At 55.1% G+C, this 22,243-nt stretch overlaps 1 protein-coding gene across 1 annotated transcript in view; it reads right to left on the bottom strand.

The window, feature by feature from the left end:
• SCN5A (sodium voltage-gated channel alpha subunit 5) overlaps window positions 1-22,243 on the bottom strand; it is a 104,360-nt gene that overhangs the window by 51,959 nt on the left and 30,158 nt on the right. Inside the window, 9 exon segments of the mRNA XM_006161350.2 lie at window positions 18-256; window positions 1,267-1,399; window positions 7,349-7,720; window positions 8,646-8,825; window positions 9,808-10,005; window positions 10,492-10,633; window positions 11,762-11,825; window positions 13,289-13,519; window positions 17,355-17,446. Of these exon segments, the coding sequence (XP_006161412.1) occupies window positions 18-256; window positions 1,267-1,399; window positions 7,349-7,720; window positions 8,646-8,825; window positions 9,808-10,005; window positions 10,492-10,633; window positions 11,762-11,825; window positions 13,289-13,519; window positions 17,355-17,446 (1,651 nt within the window).

Below are 22,243 nucleotides of genomic sequence, written 5' to 3'. Positions count from 1 at the left end.
CTGCAAGCGGCCCTTACCAGGTTTCCGACCTGCAACATCTCCTCGAACTCGGCCGTCATGTTGTAGTGCTCCAGCGCCATGAAGAGCGTGTTGAGCACGATGCACATGGTGATGGTGAGGTCAGCGAACGGGTCCATGACCACGAACTTCACCTTCTGCTTGATGGCCATCCACAGCGGGCAGCACTCCCAGATCAGGTAGCGCTGGGCGAAGCGGTTCCAGCATGGCGGACACTTGCGGTGGGACTCCTCCAGCTCTGGGGACACAGCCAGGGGGTTAGTTTGTTTTTGTTGACCGAGATCTTCCAGAAAAAAATGAATGACTTGCTTGGGGACATGACAGGGCTGTGATAGGACAGGGAAGGCGAAGGGAATGGGTAGCCTGGGTCTGGCTCCTTATTCTGTAAATAAGAAAGGAGAGGGTGACAGGGACAGGGGTGTGGGGGACAGGACAGATCAGGAGGAACGTAAGCTCGGTTGAAAGAGTAGTCCTACGTAGTCATGGGGACGTTCAGGGGAGACGGGCTGAAACGGACGGGACAGTAAGTGGGACAGGGAAGTTCAGATGTAAGGACCCAACAGGTGGGAACAGATGTGGGCATCTGGGGTGCATCAGGATGGATGGGACAGGCGGGAACAGAGGTGGGCATCTGGGGTGTGTCAGGACGGACGGGACAGGTGGGAACAGAGGTGGGCATCTGGGGTGCGTCAGGATGGATGGGACAGGCGGGAACAGAGGTGGGCATCTGGGGTGCGTCAGGAAGGATGGGAAGTGGTGCCAGAACAGGCTGGAAATGCTGAGAACACACCTGGGACAGAAGGGAACGAGATGGGGTGCCAGGTGCAGACATGAAGGACAGGAGGTTTCGGGTGGGACTGACCGGGACAGATGCGGGATGCTTGGGCTAGTCAGAGGCATATAAGTGGATGGCTGAGAGGACCCAGACACAGCATGCTTGGGAGAAGACAGGATGAAGTTGATACGAGCCCGGGCCAGGCTGGGACAGGTGTGGGAAAACCTGGGGCAGGTCAAGACACTGGGTGTGTTTGGGAGACACAGGGCAAGCAGATGGCTGGCACAGAGCAAGCGGAACCAGCTCTAAGGGCACGTTAGGGCACGTTAGGAAAGGCAGGACGTGGAAGGCCACTGGACAGTGGGGCACGTCCCAGCCTGGCCTAGACACAGGGTGATGCCTGGCTCAGGTGGGACGGAGGTGAAGGAGTCTGGAGCAGGGGAGGGCGCGTGCGGACACCCCAGGGTGCTGACCTTCCAGTGCACTGGTGAGGATGCTGACCGCGCTGAGGGCCCGCTGCCGTGCTCCCGGCTCCTCGAAGCCATCTGCGCACGGAGCCTGGGGGGTCAGCATCTGGGGCCCGCCCGGCTCCTCCGACGGTGTGGTCTGGACACAACCAGGAGATGTGTGTCAGCCTGGGTATGCGGGTCCGGCCTCCGCCCTGGTCCTGCTGGCCCTGACGCAGGCTAGGAGGTCACAGGAGACCCAGAGAGGCCACACTGGGCTTCTCTGTCCCCAAGCCTCTCCCACTTTCCTGCCACCATTACCTCCTAGGTCCTCTTTCTTCCTCACTGCCTCTGAGCAGTGGTGATTCCTGAGCGCGGTCAGGAAACGACACGCGCCCCGGGCCCTTCCCGTGTCAGGTGCTGCCGTACACATTCACACGTGCCCAAATGCTCGGGGACTCTTAACTGCATAAAGAGGCCGAAAAATATCTAACATCCTCCAAGGTGACATTACTAGAAACAGAGAATGTGGTTTTGTGTCTGTGTAGACACAGCTGGTGGGAGGCTGTGGTGTCTAGGTGGCACTTGGGTGGGATCTACCAAGATGATTGAAATCTGACCCTGCAGTTCCTCGTCTAGTCGCCCAACCACGTGAGGACTTACACACATGCACCGAAAACACACGTACACGAGGTCCCCCGCAGCACTGTCCCTCATTCCAGAAAAACAAAACAGCCAATCCATAGAAAGTATATCAAAATCAGTTACAGACGTCTGGACCCGGACGTAGACAACCAGAGAGAATTAGGCAACGCCCATGAGCACATCTCCAAGACACGCAGTGTGAGGGAAAACCAAAATGTGGTGTGGCAAATACAGACTGACTCATTCAAGTGGGTGTAACTGGGGAGTGGGATTATGGGGGAGTGGGCGGGGTAAGAGGGGAAGAAGTTCCCTTTTCTTTTTTTTTTTTTTTTTTTAGGTTTTTGCTATATTCACAAGTGTATTTTGCTGAAAAGACTGAGAGAAGGAAATTGAGACATCATCCCCTGGGGGGATCCCACACTGCAATCCCTGCTCCTCTTGGGATTTTGGGCATGCAAGCACACATGTCTAGTGTGGTTTTTAAGCTGCTGGGACTCGAACCATGGTTGCCCATGTGGGAGTCCAACACCTTAACCACCACACCATCTGCTGGCCTCCCTTTTCACTATTATTTATTTCCCTTTTAGTTTTCTTCCCCTGTCTCTACAATAGAGAACATGCACATGAATGAGAGAGAGAGAGAGAAAGAGAGAGGAAGGAAGGGGAGGGAGGAAGGAAGAGGGAGGAGAAGAGAGGAGGAGAGATGGGCTCTGGTCATGTCCTGATCTCTGTTCTCCAGGTGAACGAACCTGGACACTCACGATATCCCCAGTGTTTCAAACTGACCAGGCTGGGGATTTGAACTGTGGTCGTCATGAAGGATTCAGCTTTTGTTGAGCAGTGCATTATTTTGTACTATGGAGTCCGCCCACCCTTTTCACTTTATGCCTTTCTGAATTGTTGGATTTGCTTTCAATAGGCATGCACCATTTTTCTAACTCAATAACCAGGCCTGAAAACAGAGGTATGGAGTGCCCTGATGAAGGGAGTGATAGGCAAGCACCGTCTTGGCTGGCTTAGGGAGCCCACAGCACCAACGCGGGCCCACAGAGGCCCTCAGCAGGGCCTCGCATGGCCAGAGCCCACATGCCTGAGCTGGGCTGCCGAAGGGACCAGGTTCTTCTGCACCCAACAGTGAGGCTCTACCATCTTTGTAGGGCAGAGGAAAGACAGCCTGGGCTACTCAGGGTGGCAGAGACAGGTCTTCAGGTGGGAACCAAATGCTGGGTTGTCAGAAAAGTCATGACACATTTCTGCATAGAAAAACACAGATACATGATAGATCTGGGCTCAAGTAAGCTCAAATTTTGCAATTGGTAGGACTCCTGAAATGTGGCCTAGGGAGGCAGCGAGCTTCCACTCAAGGAAGTATTCATACGGAAGTGCCCGAGAGGCCTGAGGTGGCTGGTCTAACAGTATTATCCTAGGTCCAACCACAAATCTGGCCAGCCTGATTCACAAGCATGTCTTAACTTCTGGTGACTTCTTTCCTCCTCCTTTAACATCTATGATCATTTGAGTTATCAATTTACAAATATTTACTCTCCCCTTCCACTGTCAGTGGGGTGAACTTTCCTAACTCAATGGTGAAAAAAAAAAAAATCTTCCTGGGACCAGCAGTTAGCGTAATGACTATGTCACTGAACTCCCATGTAGTCGACCGTGGTTCGAGTCCTGGACCCAGTGACTTAAACTCATGCCGGGCACCTGTGTGTGCGTGCCCAAGATCCCGAGAGGAGAATGGAGGAGAGGGGATTGCAGCATGGCCATCCCCCCTGGGGGGTGATTTTTCGCTTTCCGTCTCTCTGTCTCTCCTTGTCTTTCTGGCGAGCGCACGAGCCCTATAGCAAAAAACTCCCCCCCCCAAAAAAATCTCCCTTTGTCCAATGGAATGTTAATGGATATGATGTGGAAAGAAGCCTTAAATGTGTGGTTTGCCTGGATCCAATATTCCAGGAGTCTTCCATGAAAAGAGCTTCCCTGGGTAACTGTCACCCTTTCAGCCTGGGCCTCAGAACAGACATATGGAACAGCCTCAAGCCAGGGCATGGAGCCAGGCCTAGGCAACGTGCAGCCAGAAGCAGAGCTGCCTAGTCAAGCTCAACCTAAATTGGCCGAATCATAGTTAACCTGAAGACAAGTGATTATGAAAACAAATGTGTGTTATCGGCCACTGACTTTCAGGGTAGTTTGTTACGCAGCATTACTGTGCTAACAGCTGACTGTTACACATCCTAATTCAAGCTGTTATCATTTCTTTCCTTAAACTACTGCAACAGCCTCTATTTCTATATATTATAGAAATGGACTCTCTTGAAATTAAGTCATTTCTCTGCTTAACAATTCTTCCCATTCCATTACTCTCCACTTTACTCAAACTATACCCAAACTTTTCTTTTACCTCTAAAGTTCTACATCCTCTAATGTTTCCACCATACCTTCCCCCCTCCAGGCTTTCTCATCCCTTGAAAAGATCTATCCCTCCTCAGGGTCTTTGCACTCAGTGTTCAGTGCACTAGGACACCACTCTTCCACATCTTCGTGGCTGGCTCCTGAAAATAATTTGCCTACCAATCTAATGTCACCTCATTGGGAAGACCTTTCCTGAGTATTCTTTGTATTCTTTTTTTTTTTTGAGAGACAATTTTTTTTTTTTTTTGCTATAGGGTTTGTGTGCTCGCTGGACAGAAAGAGACAGAGAGACAGTAAATGAGAAATCCTCCACCATCACCCAGGGAGGATGGTTATGCTGCAATCCCTTCTCTATTCTCCTCTTGGAGATTTTGGTCATACATGCACACACACCTAGTGTGAGTTTGAAGCCACCAGGGATGTGTGCGCTCGCCAGACAGACAGAGAGACAGAGAGACAGAAAGCGAGAAATCCCCCCCCAGGGGGGATGGCCATGCCGCAATCCCTTCTCCTCCATTATCCTCTCGGAATCTTGGGCACGCACACACACGCGCCCGGCGTGAGTTTAAGCCGCCGGGTCCAGGACGTGAACCGCGGTTGACTACATGGGAGTCCAGCGACACAGCTATTACGCTAACTGCTGGTCCCCGCAGATACATCTTTCTAACTGCCGTGTAAACTCCAAGAGGGCTGAGCTCATCTGTTCTGTTCAATGCTGTAACTCTGGAGCCTCCAACTCCGCCTGGCACTCAGTATGGCTGATGCCAGGTGGGCTGGAAAGAATCAGGAGGTCGCAGCTGGAGTTACGGCTCTGCCCCTACCTTGCCGGATGAGGAGAGAAAGGAGAATGAAGGTCTAGGAGCAGAGGAAGAAAAAGAGAGGTTGTTCAGGAGCTTCCTCACCTCCCAGGCAGCCTCTCAGGCCGGCGGAGGATGAATCTTCATTCCCGTCCCCTCCTCAGGACATGCCACACATGTCCGGCCCGGCCCTTTGTCCACTCCCTTACAACGGTTATGTGTCTACACTGGAAAAGGGCAGAAACTTCTCACTGAGCGCAGAGGAGGTATTCCCAGGGCCGTCTGCTAATCTCTTTGACTTTTCAAATGTCTCTATCTTGGTGCAATAATTCCTTTAAATTTGCAAATGACCCTGCCTTGGCCCGCTAATCCCTTTAAGGTTACAAATGGGCCCCACAGAAGTGAGAATGGGTGAGGTCAGAGCTCCTGTAATGAAGTGTTTGAACTTGGATTCCTCCTGACATGTGCAGTACAATGAGATGATGTCCTCCCTAATGAGATTAGGAAATTCTATTAGCGCTCAGGCTTCTGACCTGATTCCATAAGGCTCAGGCTCCTGGGCTGGCCCTGCCTGTTTTGGTGTTCTTGGAAGCCAGATATCTCGCCCTCTGGGTGATGGGAGAGGTGGGGGGGTGCCCCAGCTCCACCCAGAAGTTGTTTTCTGCCTCCCTTTGGTACCCCCAGTTCTCCCCTTTACACCCTGCGCTGAAGGACTATGAGGGCCCCAGGCAGCCTGCAATATGCCACAAGAGTCTTCTTGTTTAATAAAATAAAAAATAGATAATACCACAGTTCTGTGACAACATGTTTTGGTCAACAGTGAACTGTATGGAAGTGGAGACTTCAAAATGTTCATGGATGGGACCAGCAGATGGTGTAATGGTTACGTCGCTGGACTCCCACACGGCAGACTGTGGTTTGAGTCCTGAACCCGACGGCTTGAAACGCATGTGTGGGTGCATGCCCACATCCCTGTAAGTACACCCTCAACAGGGTGTACTCAGCACCCACAATTCGTTCTCCTCTGTTATTCCATCCTGGTGGGATTTGGGACACATATACACACGTACCTGGACTGTTTTTCAAGCCACAGGGGCTGGGATTTGAACCATGGATGACCATACAGTACCTGGGTCTCTTAACCACTCAGTTACAGGGCCAGCCCATTTTTATTTGTGGTTAATATGCACTTTCTATGAAGTTTTTCAAGATCCCACGTGACAGCGATCCCGTGAGATTCCAATGGAACCAAAACATTCCTACCTCCTGAGATACTGCAGCCACCATAACGTCATAGCACAATAATATTCACACGACTGTGGAAATTTAGAACTTCTTAAACATGGTATAAACAAACCCACTGCACTGCCAGCCATATGAAAGTAGAGCACAGGGCCCAGAAGGTGGGTGGTGATTAAAGCACTGGACTCTTACATGGCCGACTGCAGTTCGAGTCCTGGACCTTGTGGCTTGAAACTCAAACCAGGTTCGTGTGTGCATACCCCAAATCCTGGGAGGAGAATGGAGGAGAGTGGATTGTGGTGTGGCCATCCCCTCTGGGGGGGCAATGCCTCACTGCTCCTCTCTTTCACTGACGAGAGCGTGCAACCTATGGCAAAACCCTTTTTTTAAAAAATTTTTTTCTTTTCTTTAAAGTAGAGCACATACAATTATTTATCACACATCTTGATAGTGGTAATAAGCTCCTACGTTACTGTTTATTTTACTTTTTATCATTATTTTAGGGTATATTCCCTTTATTTTTTATGAGAGGGATTTTTTTTTTCTGCTATAGGGTGCGTGTGCTCACCTGAGAGACAGAAAGTGAGAAATCCCCCCAGGCGGAATGGCCATGCTGTAATCCCTTCTCTGTTCTCCTCTCTGAATTTTGGGCACGCATGCACATGCACCCGACAGCTCCAAAGGCATAGCCCAGGGCTTCCGAGGTGCTGGCCCTGCACTTCCACGGCTCTGCGATGCCCACGCCTTATCAGGGTGCAATATTTAACTCTCACCCCTGTTTATCAGCAGTGCACACTGGATACACATTCTCCTTCTCGCTTTGACTGTGTGTGTCTGCCCCCATTAGCATGGGAGCTCTATGAAGACAGAGACTTCATCGACAGATCTGTTCACCCCCAGCCCAGCACACAACAGGTGCTCAAAAACATGGGGCAAGCAGTTTTGGACCCAGGGCTGGTGACCAGTTTGGGAGGCCAGATAGATCGTGTACCTGCATCGTGGGGCTGGCTCACCGTGTCTGGGGGGCGTTCCAACATCCCAGGGCGGAGGAGGCGGCTCCCTGGGGATGTGGCCTCAGCGTCTCCTGTTCCCAGCAAGGAGACCACCCCATTGCAGTCCACAGTGCTATTCCTTTTGCCATTGAGGACATGGCCAGGAGTCGAGGCCCCGGGACTGGGTTGTCCCTGGGCACTGGGCCGGCGCAGGGGCCAGGGCACCAGGAATGAAGTGCGGTGGCTCTCGCTCTCCCCTGCTGTGCTGTTTTCATCATCTGCAAAGTCTGTCTCGGAGCCTGGGTCTCGCCGTCGAAAGGTGAAAATGCTCCCCCGGCTAGAGCGTGGCTTCATGGAAGTCCTGCTGAGGCCATGGGTGAGGCTGACACGGTTCTGAGGGGGCAGGGAGAGAGGACGTGAGCAAGACAGCTCGTCATGTGCTCCCAGCCTATCTGTTGTGGCACTGGCCCCTGCTCAGCTTTTCAGAGCATGTAGGACTGCTGCCAGTCATGCAGGAACTGGGTGGGATGAGCCAGGGGGCTTTCTAAAGGCTTGTGGGGGTAGAGGTAATTCTGCATCTTCTGGTTCTACTCACCCCAAGTCTATACCTCTGGGGCTTTAAACTTGAAGCTTAGCTGGGTTGAAAAGTGAGGCTAAGACCATACACAGAGAGAAGGAGGCAGGAAGATTTCTGGTGCTGCAGAAAGTTCCAAGCAAGATCTGGGCACTCCCATGCCAAGGGGACATCGAAGGCCCCTCGGTGATACAGGCATGTCCTTGGGCTCCTACCAGTTTCAGCCTCAATGTTGGGGGACCAGCTCACAGTTGCAAATATCTTTTTTGTTTGTTTGTTTGTTTTGTTTGTTTGTTTTTAGGGAGATTTTTGCTATCGGGTGTGTATGCTTTCTGGAGAGAGAGAAAGCAAGAAATTACCCACTCCCCCCCCCCCAAAGGTATGGCCATGCTGCAATCCTTTCTCCTCCATTCTCCTCTTGGGATTTTAGGCACACATGTCTGGTGTGAGTTTCAGACATGTCCAGGACTCGAACTGCAGTCAACTAAGTGGGAGTCCAGAGACATAACCATTACACTACCTGCTGGTCCCAAGTTGCAGATACCTTAACACCAAAACTCACCTTCCCTTCTGCCCAGGGCTCTTCCAATCTGAGAATGACCTTGGGAAACAAGGCTGGGAGGGGGCTCAAGGATGTGCCCTTTGGGGAGCAGCCATGTGGCTGTGACTATACTAGGGTTCTACCATGATGGGCCTTAGATGTCAAATGCACTCTGAAAGGGCCAGAACCACAGCTGGGATTACCAGTGCTCTGGGACCATCTTCTGAGTCAGACTTGGGGAATCTGTCATCTCCACACTCTTCTGTCCCAGAAGACATTCGTTTTCTCCTCTTGTTCTTTCTCTCGTGGGTGGTTACTGGGGCCAAAGGGGACATCTCCAAGGAGCTACGGGACACAGTATCCACACCCCTGATGGTGAGGGCCTGGAAAAGGTGGAGGAAATGATGTCTTGGTCACTGAGATTTTGCACATCCTCAGGCTTAGGCACACAGACAACTCAGTGACTTGGCTCTCCTCTCAGTAAGTACACTTGCACACTTATCCCAAAAGGAGGCCATCACAGAGTTAAGCTCAGACAAGCCAAGATGTTTTGAGAAAGACCAAAATCCAGAAAGGAAAGGAAGAGTGGCTAAAGGAGTGGGTGGTACAGATGAAAGGGATATGCTGAAGAGCAGAGGTAGTGGCACAACTAAAGGGCAGGGGATCTTCAAGAGGCTCAGCTGGTCAGAGGGTACAGGAGGAGATGGTATGGGGCAGTGAGAAGAACAAGGCAATGCCCACAGCCTGGTGTCTAATAGCTTGCTCTGCAATTAATCTCCAGCATTCACCACATGGAGGACTGCGGGTAGCCAGGGTAGCATCATCAGTGTTTACTTTCCAACCTGGCTCAGGCCTCTGACCTTTATCTCACTAAACCTTCTCACTCCCTAATATGAGGTATCCCTTGACCAGGATAAACTATGTCCATGGACACATGATCTCTTTTATCCATACACTGTATTCACAGTTGACCTTCTCAGCCCCTAATACGAGGTATGCCTTGATCAGGATAAACCATGTTCATGGACACATGGGTCTCTTTTATCCAGCATACATTGTACTCACAGGGACCACCTATACACAGCAGCCACCATCTTTACCCATCATGTGCCGTTTTTATTAAGCACACACTACCTCCACCTAGAAGACACAGTAACTACAGGGAACAACTCTACCTGACATACGCAGCACTCACAGGACCCACCTTACCCAGTGTGCTGCACTAACAGGTACTGTCTTAATAAAACGAGTTCTGACTTTCTGCCCAGTAGGTACCACATTCACAAAAAACACCTCTACCCAGCATGCATCACAGCCAGATGAGGGCTTGGTCTGGAGGCCCCCTTGGCTGTCCTGCTCGCCCACCTCATGCTCTTTCTTGAGCATCTCCATGGCTTCCTGGAAGCGCTTTTCCTTCTCCTCAGTCTCAGCAATGGTGGCTTGGTTTTGTTCCTCATAGGCCATGGCAACCACAGCCAGGATCAGGTTCACCAAGTAGAAGGAGCCCAGGAAGATGACAAGCATGAAGAAGATCATATAGATTTTCCCTGCGGACCTCAGGGTCTGGGGGAGAAGAAGGCAGAGGTCATCCTTACTGGAGCCCCTCCTAGGTTATAGCATTTCCCAGTTGCCCAGTCTGGCTATTCCAGAAGTTCAAATAGCCACAGGCTGAGGAGTAGGGTACAGAATGTCCCACCTATGCAGAGGGCATGTGCTACAGGGGAGAATGACCCACCCACAGGTGGGCAGGGTCCCACCCAGAGAAGGAGGCAGAATGTCCCATCCAGCTGGGTGGGGGGAGATATTCCATCCTAGAGCCTGGAGAAGTGTCTCCCACACAGAGCTGAGTGTCCTATATAAAGGACGGGTACTTGGTCACTAGCCAAAAGAAACTTTTTTAGCTTGATGAACCCTTCTCCCTCTGACGTAAGGGTCCCTGCCCCTTGTTTCTATTGGGATGCTGCTAGGGCTGCCTCTGGCTAATTACTTGTGCAGCAGGGCCCTGAGCCCATACCTGGTGTCCCTCGGCTGGCCCGGGCACCCACGCACCTGCTGGTAGAGGCGTTCCCAGCAGTCCTGTGTCATCAAGCGGAAGAGTGCGAGGAAGGCCCAGGCGAAGGAGTCAAAGCTGGTGTAGCCATGGTCGGGGTTTTCACCTGCCTTTAGGCACCGGTAGCCCTCAGGACATGTCCTGTGTCCAGACAGGCAGACTCTGACTCATGCTGTAAGGGGTCCTCTGTCCTTGAGACCCTCACTGGGTCTGACCCATCTCCCCGGGAACCCCAGTGGATGCCCCACAAACCTAGTGCCAAGCTGCTGGTTCTGCCTCTACGCCCTCATTCGTGCTGAGCCTCCCACCCGGGACACCAGCTTCCTCTTTTTTTCTCTCCATCTGTATTCTGTTAGACCTAAATCCAGCTCCCTTCTGCCCACACACAATCCATCCCAGCTACTGTCTGAGTTGCTTCTCCCCACAGAGAGAAGGCACAGGGGGCTTGGCTCTCGTTTCTTCTCCTGCTGTCTATCCCACGGTGCTAAGCACGGTGCAAGCACCCGTGGGGAAGCAGTAAGGCTTGGCCGAGCGGAACAGGATGAGCCCAGGGCTGAGGCAGGGCCATGGGGTTGATTGATTCTGGGGGGATGGACTGGCCTTGATATTTGCATGACTGCATACACAGGCACTGGTTCACTGGGGCAGCTCCACAGTTCACAGAGCTGGAGGTGATAGCCTGTATCCCAAAGGGTGAGCAGGGGGCTGGATTCATGTGTATGTGCATGTACACGGTTGTGTATGTGTGTGTGTGAGAGAGAGAGAGACTTAGATAGTGGGAGGATGCAGACAAGGGATCCCTGTGTCTTGCTAGTGCCTGAGACCCACCAGACAACCTCTTCCAACAGGAAAGAGGCAGCAAAGCTGGGCTCTGGAACAGCAAAGCTGGGCTCTGGAACTCCCCACGGAGAGGTGGGACTACCCTTCACAGAACACCTCGCCTATCCAGTGAGCTGTGTGGCTCCTCCCTTTTATGATCCATTACATGGCAGGCCCGGACCCATACCCCAATGCGCACGGGGCCCTGGCAGGAGCGCAGAGCTTCTGGGTGTGTCTGGGTACCACTCAGGGTGCAGGTCCAGGCCTGCTTGCCCTGCAGGGGAGTCCAGACTGCTGGAGGTGGCCACGCTCACCTCGAACAGATCAGCAGGGAGTGAAGGCAATGGAGCCAGGGCCGGGGATGCAGAGAGCACAGTGAGCTGAGGGAGCCCCAGGAGACTCCTGGCTGGGTGCAGTGACTGGGGGACAGGGGGAGGTGGTGCTACATACCCGGCGTCCGAGCTGTTCCCGCACAGTAACACATCGGAGGTGCCGTTCTTGAGCAGGTAGTTTACTGGAGGAGAAACATCGGAAAGTGAGAGGCACGTGTGCTTCAGACTCCTGGGGTTCCCATCGGGTGTACAGAGCTTTGGGAGGTGGAGACATCACTGCTAGTCTTCTGCCTCTTCTCTGCCCCTGCCCGCTTCCTGTCCAGGCTGGAGGCAACTCCGCCTGCCTCCCTGGCCTTCCTGTGGCTCCTCCGCAGTTGTTCTGCCAGAGGTTCTTGTACTCTCGGAAGACACAGGAAGCCCTGGGCAAGGCCTCAAATGGCCCCACAGGGAGTTTCACACCCTGCCCCGAATCTCTCGGGGGCTACCAAGGGCCACAAGAAGCTCTGAACACAAAGCAGAGTTCTAGCTTGGCCACTGAGTCCTGCCTAGCCTTCTCAGGCTACTGCCCAGCTCTGGACCCACTTGTACTGCACAAAATGGTGGCAGCCATGCCTGCCCTGGTCACCATGGCAGCATATGGTCTGTTCAGATGGGGCTGGAGCTGGCCTAGGTGAGACCCGACACACCCAGCCCTGTCTCCTCCTCTCTGTGGATGTCATCAGTCCCTGCCTCTCACCATGACTTGCCTCTGTCTTGGGGAGCAGTTCTCCAAGGCAGGCCTCCGAGCAGCAGCAGCATCTGGGAACTGCTTAGAAATGCAGCATCCCAGGTGCCCCCCCAGACCTCCTAACCAGAAACCCCAGGGTGGGGCCCAGGAGTCACAGTTTCCAGAGCCCTCCAGGTGACGGAGGAGCACACTGACGTTTTAACACCACCACCACAAGGCCACAGCTGAAGCAGAAACAAATAGGCTGGCTGAGTTTTTCTTCCCATTTTCCAAAGTGGATAGCTGGGATACCTAAGAGGCACCACATTTCTGAATCGCCTTAGTGGCCCGGAGTCTGGCGTGCACCAGCATCTACCTCAGAGAGCTTCTGGCACTAAGCAAGGGAGATCTGCTGGTTGTCTACCTAGAGAACGGAAGCGTCAGCCAGGGGCAGTGAAACCAAGATTTGCCATGACCCCTGAGCTTCTTCCAGCCATCTTGCAGGGTTCTGGGAAATCCGTGTGCCAAGTTAAGGGGCTCTCCTCTGAGGCCTCACCAACCACCCCAGCTCCGTGTCCCAGCCCTCCCTAAGCTGATGCTCTGCAGACAGGCCTGTCTCCTGACCATCCTCAGCGCTAGGATCAGTCCCACCTGCAAGAGCTGCAGCTGCCATTGTCCGGCTGTCAGACCCTGAGATCCATCCTTCCTGGTCTTCCAGTGCTAGCTCCCTGGCCAGCCTGGACACCTGCCAGGGCAGGCCCTCATGCATCCCTTCTGTTTGCTGGCTGGGCCTGAGATTGCTGAGCGCACACTGGACTGTCTAGATCAGGTGGGGCCTGCATGGCCCTGAAGTTGTGGCCGCTGGCATGGCCTGTGTAGCAGAGATGAGCCCCAGCCCTGATGGTCTTATCCCGCCCGGGCCGCAAAGGGGGTCCACACCTGGATCGTTGAGGTAGGTGTCCAGCGACACCCAGATCTGGCCGCCGCCCTCCACGGAGCCATTGGTGCCGTTGAGCGCCGTGAAGTTGCGCACACACTTGTGCCTCAGGTTGCCCATGAAGAGCTGCAGGCCGATGAGGGCGAAGACGCTGAGGCAGAAGACCGTGAGGACCATCACATCGGCCAGCTTCTTCACAGACTGGATCAGGGCCCCCACGATTGTCTTGAGGCCTGGGGAAGGTGACAGTGGCAGAGGGTCGCCCATGGCACCCTGCTCCGAGCTCCAGTGGGCGGGTCCAGGCCCTAGGGAAGGCCCTGGGCCTCCCTAGAGTCCTGAGTTAAGCTGAGATGGGGCCAGGGTGGGCAACCATGAGGTGCTAACAGAATGAGAGAGGCTTCTTTTGGCTTTTAAGACCCCAGTCTCCTGTCCTCAATGGCTACGATTCTGTCCCGATATCCTGGGCAGTCCAGTCTGAATTTCCACTTCCGGAGCGGGCCTGGTCCTCTTGGTTCTCCACCCACCAAATGTATGGGATGGTGTGCAAAGTGCGATCTTCTTGAGGAAACACACACTCAAAGCCTGTCACCCTCTGGCTGGTCGCAAGGTATACACCTGGCCTGCCCCTTTTAATGTGACCCAATAGCAAAGGAGACTGAGGTCCAGGCCCATTTTGGGGTGATGATCCTGACATGGGGAGGGACATAATCATTCCTAATGAATGGTCCTCCTGACCTGCTGCTGGGATTGGCTGGCTTTGATGGCAGAGGGTTGAGGAGGCCAGGGGACCCTGGCTCAGGGTCTTGTGTGTGTGTGTGCGTGCGTGCGTGCGTGCTGGGGGCGATGGGGCGGGCCCAGCAGGGCAACGCTGAGTGATCCCCTAAGGGGTCTGCCATGGCTCAGGCCCACTTTTGGGGGAGGTTCAAGGTCAGGGGAGGGGTTGAATATTGCATCTTCCTGCTTGCCCTGTCCTTCCCATTCCAAAGCTGAGAGGCAGTGATCTGTTAGTCGCACGGCCAGCTCCCTGCAGAAGTCAGCGCCACACAGCACAGTGACAGGGAAGCTCATGGAGATGCGCCCGTCTGAGCCTTCACTGCCGTCCCAGGTGCGAGCAGAGCGTCGGGCGCAGGGGCCTCTTCCGCCAACAGCAGACCCTGCCCCTCCCCAAGCGGCCAGATCTCAGAGTAAGCCCCATCCTCCATCGTCCAGCCGGTTAATGTGTTAGGGGCACCCGCGGCTGCTGTGCCCGCGAGTGCTGTGCCCATGACCCAGAGGCGAGGAAGCAGCGAGGGGCAAACACGGGAGAGGGGAAGTCACCCTCCCCGTGGGGCCACTCAGGCTGCCACTTGCCCGGGCCAGAGGCACTGAGCATTCTCTGTGGAAATCGTCCTGGCAGATGTTGGCAACAGCCTGGGCAGTGGGGCACCCGGCAGGGGTCTGAGCGTGGAGGTGGTCATGGTGGGATTTGGAAGCGCTTCACTGGGACGGCAGACCCTGCCCGTGTCTTTTCTGCCTTTAGTTTTCCCATTTATTTATTTTTTTAATTAATGATAGACAGCATGGACGCTTGCATGAAAGAGAATGTTGGGGGGACAAAAAGCCCTGACGTGGCCTTGGTCAACCCTCCACCCTGTCAGGACTCTAGACAGGCAGGCACAAGCCCGAGCCTGGCACGAAGTTGATGGGGCTGAGATTCAAACCCCGGCTGGCCACGTGGGATTGAGCTTCCTCTGCGTTATACTTAACCACTGTGCCACTAGGCCAGCCCCCTGCCCTGACCACATTTTGAGGGGCACGAAGTGGGGGTGGTGGATTCTGCTTCAACTACTAAGCTAAAGTATTTTTTACCTAAAGCGTCCACTTCAAGGACTCTCACTTCAAAGCACTCCCGCCCTGGCCCGTAGACAGTGGCCGAGGGCAACGCGCCTCTTTAAACACTTCTCGTGTGGATAACAGATTTCATTTCTGGCAAGAACGGTCCCACGGACGTCAATGGATTCTGGGTGAGAAGACCCAGAGAGGGAGGGGTCTTGGGAGATCAACTGGGAAGTCCTCCCGCCACTGAAGTTCTCAGAGGATGGGTGGAAAGGTCCTTGGAAATCAGCTATTCCTGATTTTGCTCCCCTTTTATGGAAAAGGAGAGGAGGGCCAGAGAGTTCTGAAGCTACTTAAGGCTCAGCGTGGATGTGATACCTCCTCCAGGGAGTCCTCCATAATGCTGCCCATAGCATTTCTTTTTTTTTGGAGAGGTTTTATTTTATTTAATTTATTTTTTTTGCTATAGGGCACGTGCGCTCGCCAGACAGAGAGAGAGAGACAGAGAGACAGAAAGCGAGAAATCACCCCCCAGGGGGGATGGCCACGCCGCAATCCCTTCTCCTCCATTCTCCTCTCAGGATCTTGGGCACGCAAGCACATATACCTGGTGTGAGTTTAAGCCACCGGGTCCGGGACTCGAACCGTGGTCGACTACATGGGAGTCCAGTGACATAGCCATTACACTAACTGCTGGTCCTGCCCATAGCATTTCTGATGACCATTCTTGGGTCTCCAGTCTGCCTTACTGAAGAGACCCAGTAGGGCTGGGCTGACTTGGTGGGCTCTCTCCCCCTAGCAGTGAGACATACCTTCCTCTGGAAATCTGATAAAACAGAATGGAATGTACCATTCTTAACTGCTGTGGTCATGTGTTTACCTGCACTGGTGGGGGTGCGTGTCCACAAGGTCATCGCTGGGACCTCAGGGCACAGACACGAGGGTTCTGAGCTTGCACGTGAGTGCCAAGGCCGCGGATGCCTGGCTCATGGGGTGGCTCTGTGGGAGGGGCTGGGTGGCTGTACCACTTGCCTCTGGGGCTTGGCTGGGGGGCTGGGCCACTCGTGGAGGGGTGGGCGAGAAGTGGCCCCTGTGTGCAAATACCATGTGGGTTTGGAGGCCAGCAGGAGCGAATGCATGGACACAGCGGAATGGAGCCCCCCGCTTACTGACCAAGAGTGTGAATTCCTCACGGAGCTCAGAGCAGGGCAGTAACAGCCCGGTGGGGGCCAGGGGAAGCACCAGCTTCCCAAATCGGCAGCGGGTACCACCATCTGGCTCCACGCACCCATCCTCCAGCTGACACCGCTCAGAACGGTGGCAGGCAAGCTGTCTCCAGCCGCCTTCTCAAAAGAAATGCCTTTTCCAGTTCTGAGTGCGGCGGCATTCAAAAAAAGCAATTTGAGAAGGAGCCTCAGGCTGCTCGTCCAGAGAAAGTTCCCCAAAGCGGGAGGTCCTCTGCGTTTCGGGAGCACGAGTCAAGCCCTAGGGGAGGAGGGTGTCCCTGGGGCTGGGCGGCAGCACCAGCCCATCACACAACCGGGCCCCGATTTCCTCCCGTGTCTTTGGAGAGCTTTCCTGGGTGGGTGAGTGGACTGGTTTCTAGAAAGGCCATGTGGGCTTTGATGCCTTCCCGGGGCCAGCTGCCAACATCTGTCAAGGAGGATTTCTTCCTGAGGCTACCATGCACGGTTTGCTAAACCTCTACCGCACCATGCAGCGAGGGCTGTTAAGACGCCAAGGCCGGATGATGCCTGCCCACAGATTACGCTCCGTTTCACCAAGTGAGGCTGGGGCTCCGGCTGTGAGGGTGTCACCAGCGCGGGCGCTCGGCCACAGAGGACTATGCCAGACTTCCTCGGGTCATTCTGGATGTGCCTGCGGGTTTCCGCAAACGTGGTTCTGTTCGTTTCCTGATCAGAAGATTAGCACCTCGGGCTAAAGCCATCGATGTACAAGCTTTTAGCTACTCAGAGAGCTGAGTTCAATTTGGAAAAAAGTCTGCAAGACAGCACAATAGGGGAGGATCTGGCTCAATGCAGGCCCCGCCGTGGGGTGGGCTTTGTTGGGGTGGACGGCCTGAAGCCCGTACTGAGGTTCTGGGGGAGACAGGCTTGTCCACCTCCAAAAGACCCCACCCCTGAAATATGGAAAGGTATTCTGGTGACAGGCACATTTGAAGGGGCCTTCCCGAGGGTGGCTTTGGCTCCCCGGGTGTGTCCCTCCAGCCTCGGCGCTTAACCTGATTTTCACCTGAAATGACTGATATAGTTTTCAAGGCCCGGAGGACTCGGAAGGTGCGTAAGGCTGAGACATTGCCCAGGTCCACAAATTCAGTTGTGTATCTGTAACAAGGGAAATTCACACACAAGACAGTGACGACACACCAAGAGAGGGACACACGGTCAGAGGAGGGGGGCGGGGGGAGACAGAGAGAGAGTCACTTGTAGCGGAGATCTGAGAGCCTGGGCATCTTACCTGGGATAACTGAAATAGTTTTTAGAGCTCTCAGGACTCTGAAAGTTCGAAGAGCCGACAAATTGCCTAGTTTTATATTTTCTGATACATACCTGCAGAATCAAACCACAGTTATTGGGGATTACAAGTCAGCACCGCAGCCTGCCCTCCCCCACTGGCCCTCCCCCTGCACTCCCTCCCACGGGGAGGGCTGTGGCTGGCCCAGCCTCCCCCAGGTTTTCTTCCTGATCTCAACCCTCCTGACATGGGACTACATGGTGTCTTAAGGCGGTCCACACAGCAAGCTCCTGGGTGGGTCTTTCCATGATGGTCCCATGAACAACCAGTGCTAGGAGGTGACCGCTCTGCCACTTTCCACACCATTGGGGACCGTGACACAAAACCACGCATGGGGGATGAGGCTGGGGACACATTAGAATGAAGAGGACAACTTGCTTCTGGGAGACTCAGGTCAGGAGGTGCAGGGGCATGGGTTCCATCCAGGTCTTCGCTTCAGTCCACCTTCCACAGCCTGTGATCAGCTTCCTGGCTGAGGCCGTCACAGACGCCCCCAGGCGCCTTCTGGCCGTGAATGTCTGTGTAAGGAGCAGCTCAGGAGTCCCTGAAGTCACGAGGTGGAGCTGGCCTGAGTAGTCACTGAACATACGGTTCCCGGGAGAGAGGTACTGCATGCTGGGAAGGGCAGGCGCCTGGATTCTGTTCTTCAGATGGCCGGGCCTCAGAAGAAAAGCCAGGGTGAGGGCATCCTCGGGGAGGGTCTCGCCCACAGTCCTACGCTCAGAGGAGTGTAAGCTTTGCCGGCGTCTGTCCTGCTTGGGTCCGAGTGGTGCTCGGCAGAGGTGGGTGGCCCTGGGGCTCCCACCTTATGACAGCCACAGCGCGGGAGGAAGGAGCTGGTCTTTGGGGGAGGGCAGGGACCAGCCCAAGCAGAGCATAAGGACATGCAGTGGATGGGTCTCGTGACACCCAGATGTCTGAGAGGTGGATGGACAGTGTGACCAAGGTCATCAGGACAGCGGCAAGTGACTTGTGATATTTAACCGAAGCCTCTGCATCCAGGGTGTCTGACATTTAACCGAAGGTGTCTGATGTTTAACAAAGGACACTGCGCTCGGGATGTCTGATGTTGAACCACGTGTGTCTGACCGGCGGCTGAGCGATGTCAGATCCAGGAGGTCAGCCCTGTGACACCAGGGGACATACCCAGGGTGGGCTGAGAGTGCAGCTGGCGGTCTGGACCTCCAGGCTCTGCCTCTCTGCTCAGAACTTCTGAGTTCCCCATAAGCCAGGAGCGTCCAATGGGAAGGGACTCAGCGCTGTGCAGTCAGCAGGTTCTGGTTCCGGCTTCCTGAGTGTCCATTCATGGCTCCTTCTCACGCATTCCTAAAGGGAATGCCAGTAGCAGGTGCAATCCAGAGCACTCCTGCCCCCGGCCCCGGCAGACCGTTTCGATGGCACTCAGCTCATCCTCAGACTCACTGCAGCTTGCAGGGCTTCCTCCGGCGCCGTGGTCAGCTGCGGCCCCATCGCACAGAGCAGCAGAGCTCACCACTCTTGGTCTGGCCCAGAGACACCTGTACATCTGCTCCAAGGTCCCCCTCAACTTCGGATGGCTACTCCGTCCTCCACGATAGTGCTGACCCTCAGGCCTCTGTGCCCTCTTCTCTCAGGCTTGAGAGACTTGTCAGTCGCTGTCCAACAGGTGCTGCTACGGGACCGTCAGAGTGAGCCCAAATGCCAATGCCGCCGGGCCATGAAGCCCCAGTTGCAGCCTGCTGGAGGCTCTGGACCCTAATCCCTGCAGCTGGTCTGTGGTCTGGGACCACGGTTCCCCTTGCTCAGGGCGCCGTTTTCAAGGCTGTCCGTTCTGGTTACAGGGAGTGAGTGAACCACTGTGATGGTCAGAGAGGGAGCGAGTCCAGGCCTCTCTCCTACTGTCCCCGACAGACCTGGTTCGTCCCCTGGCATCTCCAGTGCGTGCCCTGCTTGCCGCTAGCTTGGGTCTGCCTGTCCCAGCATCCAGCCTGCCCAGCCTCAGTGGACCCAGCCCAGACAGTGCTTGATGGGCATTCATCTCCCGTCTCCTCGGCAGCTGGTGCTGAGTAGAGAAGCTGGGAGACAGAGGTGCCCAGAACTGGGTGGGGACAGAACAGGGGAGGACCTGGCCCTGGCAGGTTTACCCGGCGAGCTACACGGCTCGGGCAGCACCGGGACTGGGGTCACATATTGGTCGGCAGGTGCAAGCGTGGGTTGGAGGAGGTCTCGGAGGAGGAGCCTTTAAGGGGCTGGGACCATGACACAGGGAGTGTCTGGGACCACGTCTGGGACTGGGAGCTGCTACCTCTTTTACAAAGCGCAGAACGTGGGGTCTGGCTGCTTCCCATGTAGGGATCCCAGGCCTCCACAGAGAGCTTTTCCGGGGTCCCTGAATGCGGCCAGGCAGAAGAAATCCTCTGGTTGGCCAAGCCAGCTTCAGGGGTGGGTGTGCGGGTGGGGGACAGAGCTGTGCCCTTCTCAGGCTAGCGACACCATTCCAAGCCAATCTTCTACGCCGAAGTGGCAGGCCAGGGGCTGGCAGCAGGGACGGGACTGTGGGCGATGGCATAGAAAAAGACGAGGTGGTGGGTGAGAATTCCACCCCATCCCATCAGCCCCTGCACAGAGGAGGCCTTTCTGGAGGTCAAAGAACCACGGGGAAGGGCAGACCCTGGCCTTCCTCTGCTCCTCCCTCATCCCTGACAACCATGACGACGACGCTGAAGCCCACACTGCTAGCTGCTGCGGGGACTGCCAACCTCCTCCCTGCCCTCCCTGCCTCCCCTCCAGGTTTGGTTTCCATAACAACCCCGAAGGTGGGAGGCTGTGCTAAGTAGCAGGTAGGCCCAGCTGTAAGGGGCCACGGGAAGAACTCCACTTGGAGGGCTGCAAGCTGAGTCTGCCAGGCTTTCCAGCACCTGCTGCCCCTACAGCCTCTCAGTCAGGTGAGGTGGGGAGTCAGACGGGTCAGACCGGAGTGCCTTTCCCATCCATGCCATGGCTGGGGGTTAGGAGACTGGGTTCTAGGTCCAGGGCTGCTGCAGATTCCTTCTGTAATTTGGGGCAAGTGGCAGGTGCTCTGTGAGCCTCAGTTTCTCCACTGGTACGAGGGAGGGCAGACGGGGACTTTCGCCGAATTGAACTTTTCTGTAAGCTCTTTGATCATCTTAGGAGTCCCGCGTTAAGAAACCAGCCCATCCACAGCAGAATGCATTTCAGAGGCAGGAGTGCATCCATGCTCCTAAGGTAGAACCATGGTCCGTGAAAGCTGCCATGGCAATGCAGCCAGGAGTGTGGACTGACGTTCTGGCTGGCCCCCGAGCCCCCATGGGGAGCGAACGTGCCACCTCTGTGAGAGCGCTGCATCCCGGCAGCCATCCTAGCCTGTCTGGCTTTGTCACCCCTGGTTTGGGGACAGAGTGAGGGCAAGCAAACCTCAGTGAGGGAGGCACATCCGCTCTGACTCAAGTCTTGTTCTCACGGGGAACGGGACTGGGCTTCTCCCATGAGACAGGATGGTAGGAGTCACGAAGGGCCTGAGGTCATTCAGATCATCTTCCAGGGACAGGCTGAGCATAGGCCCATGCCTGGCCCAGGGCAGCGCCTTTTCCGGGGGTCTGCAGTGACACCTTCTCGCTCAGGCTCCAGGGAGGAAGTGGGAAGGCTTAGGCAGACGCTGTCCCTTCTCTTGCCTGAAGGTCCCCTCTTTCCTGTGACCCCTGCCCCCACTCCACAGGGTACCCTCGGGCCTGGGCCCAGCCTCATGGTCCTGCCCCATTCCCAGCCAGTGCAGTCCCCCCTCTATGAGACAGGCCTCCCCACTCTGCTCTCGGCTGATGATTGGAGCTCACTGAGAAAATAGAAGCAATCAGAAGAGAAACTCCTTCTCCTCTCATCATCAGCTCTATCAATCTATCTCCACTCCACCCGAAATGCTGCCTTCTCTGCTGTTAAGGTCAGTGCTGGGTCCCCGCCCCTCAGACCAGCTCCGGGGCTCTCTGCTCCTGTAATCTCCCCCTTGGCTCCATCATCCAACGTCCCCTCTCTCCTGGGTCATTTCTATCAGCCTAGAGATACTGCCCTTTGTCAAAAGTCCTCCCTTGACCTGTAGTTCCCACCGGCCACCTGTCATTTTCTGTCCCACGTGGGGAAACCGAGGACTCACAGGACAGGGAGTCGAGCCCTCACCTGCTCTGCTCCTTGCCGAGGTCTGGGGCTCAGCCCTGCGCACACACGGGCCCTCACCTTTCACAAAGCGTGTAGCGGCCGAACCCAGATCCTGACCTCTGTATAGCAGGCCTGCCCTGACCCATCAATCCTCCAGAACTGGTATCGGCCGCTACTGAGTGAGACACACGTCGACCCTCCTAGGCAAGGAGGCAGACCGCAGCCTGGGCCGCGGGAGGCCTGGGCACACCCACTTTCTGGCCAGTTCCCTGTGTTGTTGGCATCAGTTTTCTAGTTGGGAAAATGGGGCCAAGAACTCCCCCTCCAGGCTCCTCTCCGGCAGCTGCGACGATCCACTGGGTCATATTAGGGACCAGGTGCTTCGGCACATGCCACGTGCAGGGTCTCTGAATGGAGAGAGCGGATGCGCTGGTGTGCCCAACACGCGCTCCCCGGAATGC

Source organism: Tupaia chinensis, unplaced genomic scaffold, assembly GCF_000334495.1.
Source record: "Tupaia chinensis unplaced genomic scaffold, TupChi_1.0 Scaffold138441_1, whole genome shotgun sequence".
NCBI classification, from domain to species: domain Eukaryota; kingdom Metazoa; phylum Chordata; class Mammalia; order Scandentia; family Tupaiidae; genus Tupaia; species Tupaia belangeri.
Note: the sequence above shows the minus strand (reverse complement) of the source record. Positions and strands in the feature narration are given on the sequence as shown.